Source organism: Nestor notabilis, unplaced genomic scaffold (assembly GCF_000696875.1).
Source record: "Nestor notabilis isolate BGI_N333 unplaced genomic scaffold, ASM69687v1 scaffold1611, whole genome shotgun sequence".
Classification (NCBI taxonomy): Eukaryota; Metazoa; Chordata; class Aves; order Psittaciformes; family Psittacidae; genus Nestor; species Nestor notabilis.
Window position 1 is genome coordinate 27,651 of NW_009914031.1, and position 21,965 is coordinate 49,615.

A 21,965-nucleotide genomic window follows, 5' to 3' on the forward strand; every position below is an offset into this window, starting at 1 on the left:
TATATAGCTCCTGCTGCTGAATGCAATTGCTAGCTACCAGGGCTACATTTTCCTAGGAAGCTCTTATAAAGAAATGACAATAAATAAATTAATAAATAAATAAATTTGAATGAAGTTTGATGATAAAAACTGAACCTTCCTTCACAAATGTGAAAACCTGATATACTTGATTAGTTGAAGCAATCCTTTTTAGACAGGATTTACTTTTAAGTTTATTTTATGGGAATATTTCAATTCCCACTGGTTTGGATCCAACAGGAAAAAATAACTCTGTCAAGAATTTACGGCAGATGCTAGTGAACACGTAGTATGGCAATGTTTCACAACAGAGATGGCTAAATATGTGCAAAGAAAATAAAAGAATAATATGTGTTAACTATTGAAGCACTGTGAACTTCAAGTAATGAAAATAAGCTATTTTCCCTCATAACTAGGTATTGGATTTTCTTGAGGCATAGATGAGTATCTATCTCATTTGATTATAATGTAGTGCTGCTTTCACAAACTTTACACATTTTTGCATGTGACGCCACACATTTTGGCTTGTTTAAATGCACAAGAACATTTTTCTTGAAGACTCTAACAACCCTGTATCTAAGTCACATCCTTCCTATCCAAAAATCTGTTGGGAAACAGGTACATTCACTAGCAGTGTATCATGCCCTAACAAAAGTCCCTTCTAGCAAACTGTCCTAGCTTCAAACAGTTTCTTTTTTCAGGACTGACATAGAGGTTACATCTACCTGACATTTTATCTTAAAATTTTACTTTATCTTCACACGAAACTTCTAGGCATCAACATTGAGTCTTAAGCAATCCAAATATCAGATACACAAGTTCATTGCTTAGATATGGTCATAATCACAAGACATGATTGTTATTTCTTAACTGTTATTTTAGTGCACTGTTCACAAAGTGCATCTCTAAAGCTGTTTTACTACTTTTCAAATGTAGTAAATTCAAATTTCAAAAATACATTTGGTATTTTGAGTAAACAGTTGAATGGAACAATTCCCATTTACAAGATGTAATACACTAGAGATGTCTTATCCTACATTTAGCTGTCCAAATGATCTTGTATAAATGATGACTTCTTGAATTGCTTAGTTGTGTATGAATAGAAATGAATATGAATAGAAAACAAGTCACTGAACTACCTGTTTTACTGGAAGCAAATTTCATACCTGAAAAAGAATTTATTAATTTTTCTGCTGTGAGGCGAAAACCCCACCGATATTTACGATGTTTTACAATGATAGAACATATATGATGTAAAACTTATATGCTTGTTTGCTTCCTTTTTTTAATAGGAACTCATAACCACATTGTACATTGGATTCTTGGGATTAATTTTTTCATCCTATTTTGTTTATCTTGCTGAGAAGGATGCAGTTGATGAGGATGGGAAGACAGGTTTCTCCAGCTATGCTGATGCCCTCTGGTGGGGTGTGGTAAGTCTTTACCAATAAAATGTCTGCACAAACTTAGTACATGAGATTTTCTGTTCAAGTTGTGAATTTTTTAAAAATCTGTAATTTCTTTCCTTGCAAAATATATTTATATATAGAAGCTCAACAACCTTTTAAAAAGGTTACAAGAAAAAATATAATACAATTACATTATTTTGGTATTAAAATATATTGTGAAAGCATGACAGCAAGTCCGTAGCAAAAGACATTGAATGTTTACAGATGCAAAAAGTCCACATTGAAATCCACATTTCAAAAGAGTATAAATACCCTCCAAAGCCTATACCACTTCTTTTAAACTCCACTTACTTATCTGCAAAAGGTGTGTAACTTTAAAAGTATATTCTATTATTTGTGGAATTTGGATTAATAATGCTATTCTGTTGGATCTTTTTCTGTAAAGCTCACTTTCTCAGTTTTAACACAGACCTTGATGCAAGTTACAGGTTCTGTGGTTTTTTAATAATTTCATGATTCACTGTAAAGGTAAATAGCTCCATCAAAAGCAGCTGACAACTATTTTGGATATCGACCATCAGTTAGGGTCAGTGCAAATCTTTAGTGAAATAAAAAAATATCATTAAGGGGGAAGTAGGAATTCGAGAGTACTGTGATAATTATTGCGTGCATGCCCAGAATCAGAGGAATAGATAGCTATGAAGAGAATACGAGACCAGATTGTTTCTACACTCGCTTCATATGGCTCTTCTCATCATGTTTCTCACTGTGACTCATGCTTTCCTTCCTTATTAGCTATTGCATGAACCACTTTTCTCTTGTGGTTCCTTTTCACCACTTAAGAACCTCATATATTTTATGAATTGGCTGTCTCATTATAACAAACCCAAGAAGATCCATCATGTCAGTTTTAGTGACAGAGAAAAGGACAGGACTGGAACAGATGCAGAGACACTGACTTCCAAAGAGAGAAGGATACATTGCAAGAGTGATTTGAAACACAATAAACTGGATTTGTTCCTAGATGATAGACTTGGAAAATGCTGATATAATTATTGGGCCATAAACCAATTGTTTAGCTGCAATCAAATCAAATAAACTGGCAAATAAGTCCGGGAAGGCAGCCAAAAAGGTCCTAATAGATATGTTTCTTATTCTTAACTTAGATGCTGCGTAAGCCTCCACCTCAGTGAAGTATACAGAAATACAGATTATATTACATGTAGCCTAAGTTACCACTTTTTAAGTGATTCAGTATAAAAATCTTTTAAATATTAAATTCATGTCATTAAGTTGTCAGGCAATCATTTCATTTGCAAAGTATCACCTTGGCTGTGCAAAACAGTACAAACCAAGAAGAGTCTAGTAAAAATGAAAAATCCAATAAATGGCCAGATGGACCTGATTATCTAATGTGCTGGGAAAAAATAAACCCATGAACTAGCCTATACAACAATCACTTGTGAAAGTCCTCAATAAAATATGATAAAGTTTTCAGAATATGAAACTTTATAGTTGTAGATACGGGATAACCTCTAGCTAGCAGAGGAAAAGGATAAATGTCCCAGAAGCAGAGACCGTGCTGTATTTAAAAAAGAAAAGTAAAAGAATTAGGGTGTAATTGACATTATGAAAGATACCCCATGTCTACTTTAAGAAAACAAACCAGTGCAGACTCACTTATTCTGCTATTACTTGAGTAGTTTAGCTCAAGTACCAGTGTTCAAATGACTGAACACAGTGGAATGCAGCTACTGTTTCTGCTTTAATTAATCGTCTAGCTGAATAGTCTGTGAAGTACGTCTAATTAAAAGTGAGGCTGCTTGTGACAAGTTCAGCAGTATTAGGGGCTCCCATAAAAGTCTGTGCTAGTTCAGCTAAATCTGTGAGAAATATCTCACAAATTTTTCTAGCATAGTGAAGTTCCAAAGAGGCTTGTAATACCATATGAATTAGAAAGACATCAGTGAAAGAAATGGAAAGCATATACTTTATTAGTATGGAGGTCTTAATTTAATATGCAATCATTAAAGGATAGTGATTTATGTTTGCTCTGCACAATGTCTTTGGTGTTTCATAAAGTAATTCCTAGGCCTGTAACTGCAAAAGGCCAGAAATGCCCAATTTCAGACCTGAATGGGAAGGAAGAAGAACCCTTTACCAAACTGAGGGGAGCAAGGCAAGAGTAGAAAACAAAAAAAAGGGTTTCCAGCAATCAGTTTGGGAACTAGCTATGGTTTTTTAGCATCCAGTTCTGCCTGTGTATGTTCATGCAGGGGTTATTACTGCATGTAATAAAACTTTCATGTGAAGCCAGTGTGCTTTTTCCACCTTTACTTCCCTTCTATTTTTTTAATTTTTTTTTTAGCTCTAGTAATCCAAAACTTGCTTTATGAGTTGCATTGAATGTTCAGATATGGATTACAATATATTTTTTAATGCTGGAAGACACAGCCGTGATTTGACTAAAGAGTAAAAAATTAAGGTAAAAAAAGTCAGGGTGTGTTTATATAAGCATATTTTGTTAATAATTTGGGCGTAAGGAATTTAAAAGGAGTGCAGTTATGAAGACCAGCAGATAAGTTTAAAATGTGTATTACTTTAACTTGCTGACATGGATGACTATGTAATTCACAGCATATGCGTATGCCTTGCAAAGTGTTTCATAGGTTTTGTTGTTGTTTTCCAGAACTTTATTGGTTTTGTGTAATAGCAAGATAAAATCAGCTTTCTCTTTCTCTAGCTATGTGAGGCACATGAACACTGTTTAAATTGTTGTTTGAGCTTTTCAGACATCTAGGCCTCCTCAGCATTAGGGAGTCACGGTGCAGGTGCAGTTCACAGCTGGGAACAGTGACAAAGGACAAAGTGAATCAGTTTTTTTTTTTTTCAAATCTTCTGTAACATAGAAACACACATGTGGAGTTACTAGGGATTGAAATTTGATTTCACTTTTGCCTTTCAAAACTGAACCTTAGGAAAATAATCTTGGTAGCAAGTATTTGAAAGTCTTACTTGTCTGACAAAAACCACAGTGTGTATGGGTAACATTTTGCTTTGAGTAGAAAGTGCAAGCTTGCTGAACTTGATACAAATGACCTGAAAGGCTTAAATATGAAGAAAAGGGAAAATAAAGAATGAATGAGAGTTGGAATTAAATGCTAACTACACTCACAAGCTCCAGTTAAATGCAAGGTTGTTTCACCTAGAGTTGGCAGGCACACAGATTAAACTGCAAAGAGATATTAAAGGCTTATGGTATTTTATACAAAACCACTTTCAGAAGTCATAGCATGTTAGAACACATGCAAAAGCATTTCCAACAGCACTGTCAGTCTACCAGTGTTGCAACCCATATCACAGCAGTTTTTGTCCTTCTTGGGCATTTTTCCTTCAGGAAAAAAGGGCATGCAGGAGGCATGCAGGAGGCTTTTCTGTTGGTTCTTCCATGCTCCTCTCCTGCTGATAGTAATGCTTATTGGTTTTGCTGTAAACAGGACTATTCTGTACCACTGAACTTGAGTTAAATAGTTGTTCTAATATGGGTTAGCTGACAGAGGTACTTGGGATTGATTGCTCACAATTTCCAGTAGTATATTTTTATGCCAGAGGCAGCAGTTTGAACTCCTTTATATTTACTGGGGTTTGACCTGTGCAATTCTGACTCTTCAAACTTCAGGACATCTGCCTATCTTAAAGCACGAGAGAAGCTCTGTTGACTTCTAAATTAGAGTTCTTCTGTTTTTGAAGTGTACATATATGTTTTCAGAGCTTGTGTTAGAACATGTGCATACCAGCTGGAATGTGTCATAGTAAATCAGTGTTGCAAAGGAGGTGTCATTTTCCAAAGTTTAGTTATTAAACATTCTCTGAGCAGACAACTAATAACTTTTGGATACACAAGGAGAAAAACATTCTGGTTGTGATTAAGAAAGCCAGAGAATTATATTATTTATAATGCTTTCCACATACTTCAATGCCCTAATTAGATTACCAAGAAGTAACCCTCTTAAGGTAGCCAGGGATAAACTTTCTGAGACATGTTCAGGCACCTGCAGGAATCTGCCAGCCAAATGCCTGCTGTAGAGATGGAAAATCATCTTTTCTGTGGTTACAGCTTTCATGCTGTCTTCCATGGTAACGCTAAAGCAGTTCAACATTACTGCAGTTTGGTTTTAAGTCCTGAGTGCTGGAGAACTAAAAAAAACCCAACCCCACCAAAAACCAACAAAATCCCCCAAAATAACAAGAAGCCTTTCATAAGAAAAAAAAGAGAGGAAAAGGAAGGAAAAATCCCAGACTTTAAGGGGTCATCTGGGTGCACTGAGGAGTTGAAGTGCTGTTAAAGAAACACTACCTTAACTTCCTCCACTCCCCACTAATACATACTGTATTTCAAAGTTGAATTTTGGAGGCTGGCAAACTCATCTGTTTGTACTGCTGGTAGTACACAACACCTAAGTCATTTCATGGGCAAGCCATATTCAATCTGGACAAACACCTGGCAAGACAGAGCTCCTGCTGAGAGCAGTTTGCAGTTCAAAGTAACAATATTCATTAGAGGATGTAGGTACCATGAAGCTGACTTTATCAAGTGAGAAATTCATGAGGAATAAACACTAGCCTATTTATTTTACTTTTCTTTTTTTTTTTTTAACTTGTAAAAGCTCACTTTGATAGTAGTTGGTCAACCTATGGGCTAGCTTCCATACTTGACCTCAGACTTACCTCACTACCTTGATATCACTGTGTCCAGTTCTGGGTTTCTCCGTACAAAAAACACAAGGAGCTACTGGAAGGGGTCCAGAGGGAGGCCACAAGGATGGTCAGGGGTTTGGAGCATCTTTGATATGAGGAGAGACTGTGGGAGCTGGGCCTGTTTAGCCTGAAGAGCAGACTGAGAGGGCATCTCATTAGTGCGTATAAGTATCTCAAAGGTGGGTACCAGGAGGATGGTGCCAGACTCTTTTCAGTGGTGCCCAGCAACAGGATGAGGAGCAATGGCCATAAACTGAAACACAAGAAGTTTCACCTTGACATGAGGAAGAACTTCTTTACATTGAGGGTGGCAGAGCACTGAAACAGGCTGCACAGGGAGGTTGTGGAGACTCCCTCTCTGGAGACATTCAAAACCCACCTGAACCTGTTCCTGTGCAACCTGCTCTAGGTGGCCCTGCTTTGGCAGGGGCTTGGATTGGATGATCTCCAGAGGTCCCTTTCAATCCTGAAGAATCTGTGATTTAAACTCTTTGCTGGATATGACCGCTGCTGGTGAATCTATCCCACGGTGGGGCTGGACCCAGGGTGGTGAGGCCCCTGTCCCACCAGCTGTGGGATTCTCTTGGCTTGCCTTGAGCTCTTTCCTTGGGATCACAGCTGGCTCTTGTTACATTACAAACCCTTCTGATGGACCAGCCTTCACCTGGACCCTGATTGCCTCACAGAGCCAACTGTTCACTGACCACTGGGCTCCTAATGAATTCTTTTCCACCCTACTGGTGGTCTTTAGAAACAGCCCCAAATGTCTGTCCCACTCAGGATGTCCTCTTCTCTGTGGCTTTTCAGGGGTGGCCTGAGATACCCACACTAGTCCCTCTACAGCTTGTGGGCTGATAGCTAGAATTTGTCTCATCCCTATGGATCCATATGCTGACAGCTGGACCTAATTCTAACCGTGACCTGTGAGTGGACCTCCTGGCTTGATGTTGGACCTGCCTCACAGTTGTCTGTGATACTGCCTTATAATTTGGATTCCTGGTTGGGCCTGGCTGTTTTTTCTGCATTTGTTTTGTTTGGATGCTGTGGGACTGGGTCCTGGCTTGAGAGGCACTATCCTACTGGTTTTGTTATCCCCCTTGACTCCGGGCTCCCTGTCCCTTAGGTAGTACCTGGTTCTTGCCACACCATGATAAGTAGGTCCTGTGATTTAAACACTCTTCAGAGTGTCAAAGAGCTGTATTTGTGGATGGAGGAAAAAAAGCTGAGCATGTGGCTTAGCTGTATTTAGCTCCTCATCTCCTGGCATACTTACTTTGGGAGATTACATGTCCTGGAATGGTTATGTGTTCCTTCTTTTACTTTGCTGATTCAGATAGGATGGTGTTAGTCTGTACCTTTTCCTTCCTGCCAGCACAGGGCATAGCTTTTGCCCTGCTGCAGCTAGTGTCTCTGCCTGACTGCAGAGTTGGGCAAATGTCTGTCTATTAAGTGTGTGCAAGTCAGCACTTTCAAGGCTTTCTTCTCAACTCTGTGGAACTACATTTTAGAAGCAAAAGCAGAAATACTGGAAGCCTATGATATCAAGCCCACAGGGCCAATCCTTGCAGTTTTGGGAGGGTGGAAGCGACCAGCTACAAACTGAGAACAGCCATCCCAGGTCCAGTCTACTGTTGCATCCAAAACACTTGTGAATCCCTGCTGATGAATGTAAAAACAGGATAAAGCTCCAGTGATGTTTAGCATACTCCTGTGGTTTCCTTATGCAGAAATCCAAATGCTGTTTATCCATATATACCTTCTGATGCTTCTCTACTTTTTTCTTTATTTTTTCCCCCTGCCTTTTTGGGGGGAGGGGGCAAAAAGGTACTGCATTGTAATGAATCAGATGTTTGTTTCTGGCTTAGGTAACAGTCACAACAATTGGTTATGGAGACAAAGTTCCCCAGACATGGATTGGGAAGACAATAGCTTCCTGTTTTTCAGTATTTGCTATATCTTTCTTTGCTCTGCCAGCGGTAAGCACAACTTGGATCCCCTTACTAAAGTGTCTGTCTGACTTGGGCTCACAATTAGGTAGTTTTAAATTGGTGCCTTTGGTAGGAAATAATGGGGTTTGGTGTTGCTTCAGAATGTGGACGCACACATCCTCAAGCGTATTTTTTTGTGTCTGTGCACATACACACGCAAATGAATGAAAGTACTGTATCTTTACTGCAGTTGTTTTAGAGATGTGGCCTAGAAATGAGGTAAAAATAATTTTCACTACTTTGAGAACTGAGCTTTTTGCGTCTTCAGATAAATGAATGGGGAGGGAAATGAGAGGAACATCAAAATAATTAGAAAAGACTAGCTATCAATTTTAGCAGAAATGATGAAATTATAACGCGTATCTTTGGCTTCCGTGCTCAATTTGCCTTGAAAATCACACTGGGATCTGGCTTCAGTTGTGGTTTGTTCTTTGTTGGTGGTTTTGTTTGTTCATTTGTTTTCTCTTAAGGAATTAAAAATAAGTGCAAAGAATAGCTGTAGATCAGTCATGTGACACTGACATTTGCTTCTGCCACCATTGGGTAGGGCTGCCTTTGGAACGTGGCAGTGTCTGACTAATGTTACCTGTAGATCACAGCAATAAACACATGCTGTTCATTGAAGTTACATGATGCCAATATGAACATGCTCAATTTCAGATTTATTTGTTGAAATAAATAGAATTCTATCACTGTGGACATTTGAAAATTCAGAACATTTTCTGGGAAAATCTTATAAAATGTCTTTATTTCATATGCCAAGTAGTTGGTCTAGGCATGTGAAGATGTACTGGAGTACGACTAGTAATTTTGATTATATTTAGGGTATTCTGGGATCTGGTTTTGCCCTGAAAGTACAGCAGAAGCAACGTCAGAAGCATTTCAACAGACAAATCCCAGCTGCAGCTTCTCTAATTCAGGTAAGTTTCCTAAGAGTAAAATGTTTAGGTGAGTTCTGGAGAGGGATTGTGACCTAGTACTGAGAATCACGGTTACTAGACTTTGCTATAAATCTATGACTTGTGCTTAACCACTTAGTCTTTTTGATCCACTTCAGTCACCAGATAGAATTAGATAATTGCCTCTCCGCCCTCTTCTGAGTGAGCATGGGAGGCTTTACAAACCTGATATGCACAGGCATGATGACACTAACTGGATGCAATGAGTCTATTTGGCAAAATAGTAAAGAAAAAAAAAATCTTTAATAATTAATTCCTAACTTCCTTTTAATATTCCCTTAGGTCCTGTGCAACTGCCAAATCCTGAGGTGATGAGTGCGTGTATATGTTTACACACAGCTTAATTTAGAAAAATGTTCTGGCATAACTGTCTGTATGATAATAGAAAGAATGCAATATCATGGTGCACAAATACTCAAACATGGACCACTGCAGAAAAAAAGGAAAAGCAGTATTCTAGGATGCTTGTGGGGATTTTATGAGGAGGTTTTGGTTTTGTTTGTTTGTTTCACTGTGGGCAGGTTAGCCCCTAGCTCCTAGCGAGAACACTACAAAGAGCGTACTTAAGATCAGTGTGTGCTGAGTGTGTTTCCTGGTGCAGATTGTATTTACCACAGTTGTATACAGGAAAGAGTATATTTTATTAGGCATGGTGTGATGTGGTACAGCACAGTTACTGCAGTCACAACCCCTTTGCAGCATGTTTACATTGATTGAAGATTTTGCTGTCAGTTTGATTTGCAGCAACATCTGACTTACCTGTCTTGCAGGACAACAGTGACTGCTTTTTCACTGATATTATTGGGTTTGGATTTTATTACAGACTCTGTGGCGGTGCTATGCAGCAGAGAAATCCTGCAGTTCCACAGCAACATGGAAGATCTATGTTACATCACCGGTGCAAAATCCCAAAAAACCACCAGCGCCATCTAGCCCTAGCCTGAGAAAACAGGTAACGGATAGTTGGCAGAGCTCTCTTCTGTTCTCGTTTTTAATTTGATTGGCATAACTTGCCAAAATTCTTATGATGTGTCCAAAGAATTTGGAGAGCCAAAAGGCATTTGCAATGGGACATTTGCTTGCTTTCCTTGTGCCAGAGCATGAGTAGTTTAGTTTCCCTTAAAATATTTCTGAGGGACAAATGTCTTCTCATCTGAAGTTTGCCCTGGTGCTCAGACAGGTGCCAATTATCCATTGCTTTATCCCCTTTGAAGTCTCCTCTACCTTCCAAAAGGTAGTGTAAGTCAATGATGACACTTTTCTGTTTTGCATTCATTTTGCATACAGGAAGAAAGGAGAAAGCTAGTTTACAAATTTACAGTAACATTCAACATGTGGCTGACCGTATCTGTGCTTTTCTTGCTCAAGCACTTCTTTCTGAGGTACTTTTATTTGGGGTGGTATGTAGAAATTTGGGCAAATTCATGAGCTGTGGCTGCAGTAAAGTGGAATGGTGTTTGTCTACACAGGTGGGATTGCCTAAACACAGTTATGTAGTTTTATTGGCAAGCTTGCTTAGCCTTCAGCACCTCTTCTAGAAAGACCCAGGTCTGCTGGAGGTCTAGCTCAGATACTCAGGGTTTCTAAAGTGATGTTATAGGCCTGGATTTAGGCAGTGAAATCACATTGATCCCTATTCTTCAGAGGAGGATTGCAGTGCAATTTCCCAACAGCACATGTAGAAATCTGCATTGACATTATCTGTATGCATATGTATATGTTTTGGTGTTGTAGCAGTGCAGTCAGTATTGAGCAGAGTATAACTTTGCCATGAGCGTAGCACTTTCAAAACTAAAGGTAGAAAAGCCACGAGGAAAGAGGTAAAGCTGAAATGGGGCTGCTCAGTATGTGCTGCTGAACAGCAAGCCAATCCATGGTTGAAGAACTGGTAAAAATAGATGGTTTTTAGTGCCCTTAGTATTTTCCCTCTGTTTTCTCTAGAGAGGGATTTCCCTAATATATCACTAAACCTGAACTTCCCTGGGAACTGCTAACCCTAATTTAAGAATACAGTAATGGTTCTTTCATCTCTTAAAATGGATTATCTTCCCTTTTCAAAGGAGGCTAATGCTTTCTTTCTCTACCTAACCTCTTACTTTAAAGACTTGAACATATATTGATCATCTTGTGTGTTTTGTTCTCCATAGAATTCAAAGTTTCTTTTCCTGCCATGAGAGCCCATAATCTTTGCCTTTAAAAGCTTTCGACTCATTATAGTGCATCCACTGTCTACAATAAATGCCCATTTATACCGTTTTTTGTCCCCCATTTGATTAATTTCAAATATGTTTAGTTTAATTGCTGCAGAGATGAACAGAAAAATGAATTCCAAAAGACTGGATGCAGACAGTAATAAAATAAGAATTGATTTACTTAGACCAAGTGGCATTGTCCCATTTATGAATATATTGAGCCTGCAGCTATTTGCATTGATATGTGCAAATACATATTCTTAATGGTGATGTTTAACTGCATAGTCGTCAAACCAGTGGCCAGAGTATTTTGCAGAATTGAGTGCAGTAGTCTTTGATCTCAGCTCCTTGTCAGAACATTACTAGAGCAGCAGGCAAATTGAAATATGGCTCTTACCTCTATTTTGAGGTGTGTGTGAATGGCAGAACCCGGTGGGATTGGAACCAAAGGGTAGGTAGTCACTAAGACTGGAAATAAATATTGTGAGAATTAGTATTTATATAGCTATGTAGAGGCAGCATTGAGGAGGTAGGCAACACATGCCATGTAGTCAGTATATGAGTGGCTGTTATGTTGGTCACTACCACTCATAAAGACAGAAAGACATATGGAGACCAGCCTTGCTGGGAAACAATTGATTCCAAACCTTCTCTTCCCTGCAGTCCAGTCCCCTCCAGCCCAACTTCTTATGTGCCGACTGTAGGGTGTTTATTAGGTTGCCCCTCAGGCCTCTAAAGTCACAGAGCTTCAACTTTGGAGGCAGAAGAAAGGTTTTATTTTCTCCTGATGTGCCTAATTCAGCCTTTTTCATAAAGATGAAATTTTCTTTAGTTGAAAAGACTGCACAGTGCCTAGCTCATAATTCAAAGTCTATGGGTATGTTTAATTAAATCTTTAGAAAGAAATTATAGCCAAGCTGGTGTACTCTGTTGGTTAGTATTTTGAGTGCCTTGAGGTTTGGACCCAGTTTGGGAAATTTTACTAGAGATTTTCAGAATGTGCTAGGTGCGTCCTGTGAATCAAGTTCTTACCAGATTTAAGTTGATAATTCAGAATCAGCCACTTTGAGAACATTAACCAAGGTTGTAACGCTTTCACTAAATTACAATCGCATTCTTTAAAGAAAACCCCAAACAACCAACTTTAAATGAATTTACTGTATAGTGAAGTTCATATGTAGTATCTTCTGATTTCATCCCATTTCTACTTCCACAGGCTAGAAGATACAAAAGAAAAGGGAAACTAGGCTGTGGTAATGGTTCTGCACCTGTAATAAATGCAGGAGAGAATGCCTTGTCTGTTCCACAGATCACTTATGATCACATTGATGGACAAGAAGACAAAAAAGATGTGTCTTTCTACATTGATGAACCCAGAGGTAATTTAATTTTACTTATGTTCAGGTTAGCACTTTTTAAGAGACAATATTAAAGTGAATTAAACTGATGAAGGGAAACTTTCTGTGGGGGGAAAAAGATTAATCAGTAAAGGAAAGTGCCTCAAACCAAGGACAGTTATATACCAAAAACAGGGGAACACAAATTAAAGGAAACCTTCAGATTCATGTGGTGTGAATGTCAAAAGAACTTTCTTGGTATACCAAAGTTAAGATGGTGGATATATTGTTAATTCTACCTTCTTCCAATTATCTCAGAAATGGATGGAAAACTGCTTCTGGTCTACCTCATCTTTAAACTTTACCTCACACAAAGCCTGAAAAAAGGAAAATAAAACAGCAAAAATATCTTTACTTTTTTACAGCACCTTCTTAAACATTGTACAAATAAATCATGATAGGAAAAGCTGAATAGTTTTATGCCTATGCCAACCATGAGGTCTTGATAAGTAGGGGTTTTCTTGCTTCGTTTAAAATATTGTGTGTCATATTTCAACCTGGAAACTGGTTGAATTTCACTGCTGTGCCAAGGTATTGCTTTATTTGTGGAATCCATTTTAACTAAGTTTGTAGAGGAAATATGGGTATGAAACAGTAATGTTTACTAGAAAGTCAGGATTTTTTCTTGAAAGCTAACTTTTCCACCTTTGTGTTGATTTCCTTTGTCTGATGGGATTGGGGGAAATTTTGCTAGTTCTGGATCTGCTAAAACTGAAGCTCAGTGGGAGACTCCTCATAGTCTGAGGAGTCATGTTCCATACCTACAGACATGTAAAGCCTTGCCAAGTTACCTGAGGTATCCAAAGATGCTGGCTTTACTCTAAAGTAAGTTATCATGTGGTGCTTTTTCTTGAGGTTTATCAAAGACAGATGAAAACCTAACATCAACTCTATGAAACTGGTACTCTTATGTGACATTGCAGCTGACATACAATTTCAGCCTGGAGACAATATGGCTGTAGTCTTGATGTGATGGCTTCTTTAATAAAAACTACTTTAAATTTTTTTTGCTCCAGAGGGAATATATAGTGCTTTCTGTATTGAACATTAATCAAAGGTAGGAGCTTCATTGGGTTGCTCTGACTTAATGGCTTCCTGGATTGTATTGTTAATACGACTGTCATGTATGCCACAGCAGTCAGTCAGATGTGGAATAGCAGGGATCTGAGAGCTGGGACATAGTGAAGCATATCTGTAGAGGACAGGTGCATCTGACTCCCATAAGGATGTAGAAAGACCTTCAAGTCTCAGCTTCATGCAACAATAGCCATGAACAGCCATTGTGGAAGAGTTTCTTTCTTCCACTGATGGAGGTTTTCATTATTTCTCATGTTCTTTGTTTTATAAACTTTTATAAATCTTGTATCTGTCACTTTGAGGTCAGAATGCTTTTCAGTAGTGGTGGTGGTGGTGTTTGACATTTCTAGTGCTTTTTATAGAGTTCTGGGAGAGAGGGTGAAAGGTGTGATGTATAAAGTCACTGCTTTAATTACATGTCTCTTAACAGAATATTACGTTTATTCTCGGCATGTTTATTAGAGCTGTGCAGCTTCTCTTGCTGACTATGTAATAGCAGATTTTGCTTAGTGTATTTTGACATTCTAGTATCAGTTGGTAATGGAAAGAAACAGCAACGTGTTGTGTAACTTATAACAGTAGAGTTAAGATGTTGATGACTATGTTGTCTGTAGCCATGATTCTGAAAATACGCATTCACTTAATCTATGTTCCTTAAACATTCATAGTTAATCTGAGCAAAGAGATTGAAAAGCCAAGCCTGTATCTCTTCCTGCCTGACAGTGAGGTAATGGAGGAAAACGAAATATTTTTTTTCCAGTTTTTCTGAAAATGTTTTCTTGTACTTTATTAGAGCTGGTCTAATTTGTTCTGAGAAACAGTCATGCATATTATTCCCCTACCAGTTAAAATTTATCTATTTTTCTTTTTTTTTTTTTCACATTTTGCCTTAGCCAGTGTTAGGCTAAGTCACATTTCATTTGATTTTCTGATTTATTCCTTCTGATGCAAAGCTTCCAAGAATGTAGCTGGCTAACTTGATTGCTCAATTGACTGAACATTCTTGACACCTCTCAAAAGTTTAAACCTGATTTCTCTTGCTGAAGTTCTTGCCAGAATTAATAGGTTTCTATTCTTGGAAAGTGGAAGTACTAGGCTTCAAGCCTGTAAATGGGAGTATTTTTTCCCCTCTCAAAAAGCTGAGAGTAGAAAAGGCAGAGAAAATAATAATAAAGAAAGGCAATTGAAAAGGGCCATGCCAGCTTCTATTTCAGTATTGCTATAGTGGAATATTTTATTCATTGGTTAAGGGGACTGGGTGTTTTAGAGATGATGGCAGACTTTGAGGTTGAATTAGGTCTCTTTTATAGGCTTGACATAGGAGGAGCAGAGCTGTTGCTTTAAAACAGCTCTTCTAGTCTGCTGCTCTCGTCAGATGTAAGAGAGACTGGCAAACGCCTGGCAAATGCAGACAACAGAATTAACAGTCTCATTAAGACAATTCCACATTCTGGGCAGAAATAGACTGAAAATGAGTTAAAATTTTCTTGATTAAGGATAGATTTACCTTCATCCAGGAACCACATTGTATGAATGCGCCTTTTCAGGAAGTTAAGGTTTTTCTTAGGATATCCTGTTCATATATCCACGTCCAAGCAGCATCCTCTTCGCTTGCGCAAAACTTGCTTAGGAGGCATGTTTTTCAAAGCTAGACAAAAATGCTATATGAAGGCTTGAGAAAAGGGAAGCCTTATAAAGCCTACAGATATGACCAACATTAAGGTTTCTGAGATACTTGGGTATGTAATAAACATGTAGTGGATAGCGCATGATGTAGAAACTAAACCTTTACATACCATAAATGATGGAATCTTGAAACAAACACAATAACCTAAAAGGAAGACAGTTCCTGACTTAGTTCCACACCATGCATGGAGTTTTGGGTGTGACTTAGCAGAGTGCTCTAGCCCTGAGAACTTGACCATCTTTGCAGGAATGGAAAGTCCAAAAGTCTTCTGCGTAATAGTTTCCTTGCTTGAAGACAAACAACTCAAAATGATTAAGATATTTAGAAAGAAATTAAAAAGGAACAGCTGAAGCAAACACAGATTTAAGAAGAACAATTCTGGAAAATAACTGTGATGCCGAAGTTACTCGGGTGTGGTGTATTCTTTTCATGGGTATCTATCGTTTCTGCTGAGGAACTTCTTCATACAAGGGGTGTATAGTTTAATTTTTTCATGTTGTGATTTAAAACCCTCAATGAATTAATCCTCACCTGAGATTATAATTGTTCTCTATAGTCTTGAAATTGATCTTTACTTGTACTTTTACCAACTGTTTTGTACATACTTCCCTGCAGCAGGGTCTGTTATCAGTATGGCAAGACATGTATGAACTCTGCAGTCTTTAATGTTCCTGTAAGACTAAAAGAAGGCACTTAAGTATCAAGATGGTAGTTACTTATAGCAAGAGTGAGCAGCAGGTCATAAAGACTGATACGAATAGAAGAAAAATAAATAACATCTGAACGTAACTCAAATCTTTTACACGCACTTGAATTTCCTCTTAAAATGACAGCTATTCATTGCAATGTATGCTTCTCAAAATGAACTGAATAGCTGTTTCATAATGCTTTTTATTAGGGAGGAAAAAAATTATAAAAATGTGAAGGTTTTTGGACCTTGAAGGTCAGCCTCCTGGGACATCTCCAGCAGATGGAATATATTATTCTCTGTCAGTTATTGTAGGTTGTATACACAACTCATTACTGTAAAATTTGTCAAAGTCACAAGACTCTTACAGTGATAAATCTCTGCTGGGGTAAAAACAGAATTCCCTATTTATCACTGTGCTTTTCTGGTTTCTATTTCTATTATATGCTGACATATTCCTCCCCTTCTCTCCCCACTCCCCTGCCCAATTTTAAAGCGAAACTACTCAAGAGTAGCTTTTCACCAGAAGGGGGGAAGAAAACTGATTTTTTTCAGTGACCCCCAGGATACCTTTGTAAGCCCTTTCATATAAAAGTGTGTAATAGTGTTAATGTTGATTTATTCTGTCTGTAATGCTGGTTTGGATGCTGACATTCAAGAATTCACCTATCTAGTAATGGATTGGTTGTTCCTGGAGAGTGGTTGCATTTCCAGTGGGAAAAAGGGCTGCTTTCCCTCAATGGTGTAGATGGATTACAATCTGCAGTGCATACAGAGAAGCAAACATGTTAAATGAAGTGGATTCATAGATTCCAGTGCTGACAACCTTACTGAAAGGTGAGAAAAAACATGTGGCTAAAATTAACAGAATAAAGCAAACAGCAAAGCTTTTGAGGGGCTGCATAACTGTCAGTAAGTCAGAAAAGCATAAATATAGAGATATGCTCCAAATTGGCAAGAGAAAGTATCCAGATACCATGCTCCTGAACAACGTCGTGCTCTTAAGGAGGTGAATTGAGCAGATGCTGGTGGTTTTGCAGTGAGAATCTATATTCAGCATAGGGCTGTTTAACTTCTAAACTTGTCAGTCAGCTCAGGACTTGAAGGTACTAATGGTACTTGTCTGTGTGTAAGAATTGTGGAAACGTACCTGTATGCCTCTCCCAGAAAGTTTTCAGTCTCTGCTGTTTCAGCCCTGACTGTCCTGAGTGAGAACTTTCAGTGAATGCTGTAGTTTATCTTGCATGACCAAAGCAGATGGTAGAACTGGGAGGGGTAACAGGGTAGAAGAGGAGTTGGAGGCTGAGCAGAAGAGAACAGCTGCCTCTGCCAAACTTACTCTTACTTCTGATTAAATCTGGCAGCTTTTGAGGTTAAAAAATTTATTTTTACTCTGTATATATTCAATTTCCTGTTCTGCCTGATTTAGGACCAGAGTTTAGATCACTGGTCACACCAGACTTGAGCAGGCATTTTGTACCAGACACTCCCAAAGACCATGAGAGCGCATAGTGCAAGAAGGTATTTGCAGCTCTCAAACTTTTTCTAATTAGTAACATCAGCAAAACTAAATTTAGACCTTTTTAATCCATAAAATTTTTTTGCTTCATCAAAGACAGTACATTTGATGAAATTTCATTTAGTTGAAAATGTTTCAACTAACTTCAGCTATGATTTAAGACTGAATTTAACTGTTCAGTAGCAGCAAAAATAAATATCCCTGTATGGCAGGGAGACTTTGATGACATTGGCTTAGTATAAGCACATGGTAAATGACAAGTTTGTGTTATACAGTTAGAAACCCAAATGAGCAACAGAAGTTCTGTCCACCATGGACTAGTGGTAGTAGTGTTTCTGGTAAAGTTGACTGTTATAACTGGGAGAAAAGACAGTATCAACATAGCAGTGGAGAAAAGATAATAATAGAGTTGCAACGGCAGGCATATCCTGGAATCAGCTGTTTTGTTGCCAAAAATTAGTATTTCAATAAACTGTTAAAACATTAATGTAGAAAATTAAAGATGTGAATAAATTATATTTGAGTCAACGTTACCTAGTAATAAAGGCAGCTTTTAAAAGTGAGATTAAATTGGTCTAATAAATTGTGTAGTTTTGATAAGCTGTTTCATTGTGCTGATTCAGGTTAGATATAAGGAAGAAGTTCTTTACTGTAAGGGTCCTGAGGCACTGAAATAGTTTGTCCAAGGAAGTGGTAAATGTTCCATCTCTGTCAGTGTTCAAGGCCAGGTTGGATGGTGCCTTGGGTGACATGGTCTAGAGTGAGGCGTTCCTGCCCATGGCAGGGGTTTGGAACTACATGATCCTAAGGTCCTTTCCAACCCAAACCATTCTGCGATTCTATGTGGCCCTGAAATTTTTTGCTCTTGGATTCAGAATATACATCGTAATAGTCTGGCCCTGTAGGTCTCTGGGCTAGAGAAGGAAGGAAGAAAATACAAGACCCTGTCATAAGGGTGTCAAGGAAGAATTCAACTGTCAACCATAGAGACAGGAAATCATTTTTTCCTTTTGTTTATGTTTGAGCAACCAGCAGACTCCAGGACCCTGTGGGCTTTCCTGACACCTGTGTCTGAAGGAACGCATTGAGAAAACCAGTAGCCTTGGCACAGAAGGTGGAGAGTGGAAGGAGTTTTCTTCCTTCGAGTTCTACCTCTAGAGGTTTGATTAAAAATATGAAAGGTGTGTTGGAGTGCAACCATAAAATGATAGACTTAGCCAGCCTTTGGAAGAAGAGAGAAGTGAAATAGAGTTATTGGAATGCAAGAATGAAAACTTAATAGGTAGAAGCAAGACTAAAAAGAGTTAGGCTCAAAGTGTTTTTATATAAGCAGAAGGAAGCACATGTTATAAAAGTAGAATTAAAATTTAGTGCTAGTGTATCTGAAATTGTGAGATTTAATTGCCATTAGTCTGATATAGTCCTTAAAAAAGAAACAAATGCAGTCTGATTTTTGCATATTTAAAAAGTTGCAATAATAGTAAAAAATACAATCAGAACTGTAACACATACGTCTTAATTTCTACCTATTTTCCTATTTCTCCTCTGGGACTTAAGGTTTCATTTGATGCAGGGGGAGAAGAGTAAGTGGTACAATGAATTATTGAAATCTGGTGTCCTTTGCAGGGAGGAATATGATGTTCGTGATGACAGTTTCTTCTTCCTGTCCTGAGATTCATTTGGGGTCACTTATAAATGTTTTCTAACACACTTTTACGTATTTCTTCATTGTTGTGCAGCTCCAGGTTTCATCTGAATTTACTGTGTATGTTCTCTTTTACGTATGCAAGATAGGATTTCTTTGCTCTCTGTTACCCTTAAAACCAGTTTTGTCCTGCTGCAGGACTGTGTTTTTATTTTAACTGACCAATAGCGAATTGTTTATAGCTGCGGAGTCTCCAGTGCCAAGATTGTGCCCCATCTCTTATCTTATGCCTGTACTCCTGTACACTGCATCCTGTGTTTCCACTTCTCAAGGACTCTGAGATTCTACCCAGTCTGTATTTCTACAAACTATGTTATTATTTAGTTGTAAATATCTCATGCTAGTAGTATAACTGCTGTTATTCCCATAGATATGAAACTGTGTTGTACAACTACGGCTGTACAACGCAAAGATAAACAGAAGTAAAACAAGTTAGATATAGATACCTGGTCAATTACAGAAATTGCTTTCACAGCTAAATCACTTAAAGTGAAACCAGGAAGAGTTTGGACAGAGCATCATTACTTAGGCCCTGTTACTAGCAGTGCTAATCCAGTATAAGACAGAAGAAGTCAGGAGACACAGGAGCTCCATAGTGGATATCACAAGCTGTCATTTTTCCAAAATGTAGGAAAGATAGGAACAATATGGGTAAATTGTTTCTTCTCATGACATCAACTTGAGACGAAAATCTATGCAGAATGGAAGCTTGGCCCAATTATTAAACATAAAGTGTAAAGACAGCAATGATATCAGGAAAAAATTAATGCTTTTTTCTCTTCACTGAAAATTAACACTATAAATTGTGTCACTTGCTATTGTTTGGGTAATGATTCAGTGAAGAGAAAATTGAGTCAGAACAGAATGGAAAGGATTACTCTCCCTGTAAACACTAAAGTCAAGTTATTTTTAGTTATTTGGGCTTGCAAAGTAAGTAGCTGAGGAGTAAGAAAGTGATCAGAAACAACCTAAGAGCCGCTAACAGGACTGATAGGAGGCTGGTGAGATGGATGGGTGGCCTATAAAAGGGCAAGCAATGCATGCTTTGAAAGGAAGGGAAGTAGGAATTTCCATTTCTAGGAAAGTCCATTTCCTAGAATAATCCTGAGTGGGCAAACTATCTGTAAAAACACAGAAATAGTTGGAAGGATTTGAGTAACCATGAATGTGAATTGGTCGAGAGCAATCATATCTGGGGTATATGTGGGGGTATTCGGTGATGTGGCAATGTGTGTTGGTAGATAGGAGAGAGACAGAAGGCCGTTTACATGTTGAGTTTAGTAACTTATCCTCGTATGTACATAAACATAGGATCTAGATTATGGCCTAGAAAATTATCTTAGGCCACTGTAAGAGGGATGAAAACTTGTTGGAATAAGATACTTAGAATAGTGGTTCACTATTTAACTGAGAAATGTGTTCAGAGAAGTTTCTGAGCCTGGTGTTATCAAGTAAGTCCATCAGTGGGTCAGATCATGCACTAGAGTGCAAGTTTTCTTCCATATTCAGTTGGTATCAACTCAAAAGTGGCTGAGAGTGCTTTGGAAAACGGCCTGAGCCTCCCACAGAGGCAGCAGTGCTCATGCAATTGACTTCTGATTCTTGTTTCCCTGCTAATCCTGTATTTCAGTAATTCATTCCAGTGATCTGTTTCTACACTTTTTTGATACCAAGTATGAAGGCACCTGCTTGACCTGATCTCTAGTCTATTAACAAGCTGTTTATGGTACATGATACCAGTGTGGAAAAGTTAACCCCCTTGCTGCCTAGCACTGAGGGATGCATTGCACTCAAATGAGCCCATGTAGTCAGAGTCTGCTCTAGTACAGCATAGCTCTGCAAAACCTGCCTTTTTTGAGGTCATATGATCCAGATTTTTTTGGGGGGGGGTAGGGGGGGCAGGACACCAATTTGGGATTTAAGACTTTTCTTTTTATAGAGGGCTTGAACTCTCGTAAAGACCATGATTTTCTAATTCTGGTCTAAGTAGTCAATTAACTTAATATTGAAAATTATAATGCAGATTGTGCATCAGAGAATAAGAAACTAATATATAAATGGAGCTTGCCTGGGAAAACAGTTTATGAAACTTACCTTTAAAGCACAGATAAGTATGTGCTATGCAATTTGGATTTGTCTCATTACTGCTACTTTAAAATCTCATCTTCGTGTTACATGCTTCAGTGAGGTACCAACAGTCTCATTCCAGTGCAACCCAGAATACAGACTATGTGATGTAACATGCCACAGACCAAACTTCAAAGAACAGTAATTTAATTTCAAAATGCAAGGTACATCTCCATGCTATCCAGTGGATGAGAAAAGGGAAAGGGATTGGGGAACCACCCCTTAGGCCAGAGGCCTCATACAGAGTAATTGTGGTGCTGTAGACTCTGAGGTTTTCCATTACAGTTCCATAGTAACTGTATGGAAGTCAAGGTGTCTTTGAACCACCTCAGAGCCTTTTCACTGAAGATAAGAAGCAGATACTTAGTCTTATTAATGGGAATAAGAACAAGGTTTGGCATTTTCTCCCTTTTTTTGGGCGTGCGTGTTTTCCAAGAAGGC

General features: G+C 38.3%; 1 protein-coding gene across 1 annotated transcript in view; it reads left to right on the forward strand.

Annotated features, from left to right (window-relative positions):
• The window catches only part of LOC104412672 (potassium voltage-gated channel subfamily KQT member 1-like), a gene marked incomplete at both ends in the record, with an annotated part of 251,094 nt that overhangs the window by 25,841 nt on the left and 203,288 nt on the right, over positions 1–21,965 (forward strand). Inside the window, 5 exons of the mRNA XM_010023457.1 lie at positions 1,311–1,451; positions 8,051–8,161; positions 8,998–9,093; positions 9,956–10,084; positions 12,541–12,703. Of these exons, the coding sequence (XP_010021759.1) occupies positions 1,311–1,451; positions 8,051–8,161; positions 8,998–9,093; positions 9,956–10,084; positions 12,541–12,703 (640 nt within the window). The remainder of the gene's footprint in view (positions 1–1,310; positions 1,452–8,050; positions 8,162–8,997; positions 9,094–9,955; positions 10,085–12,540; positions 12,704–21,965) is intronic.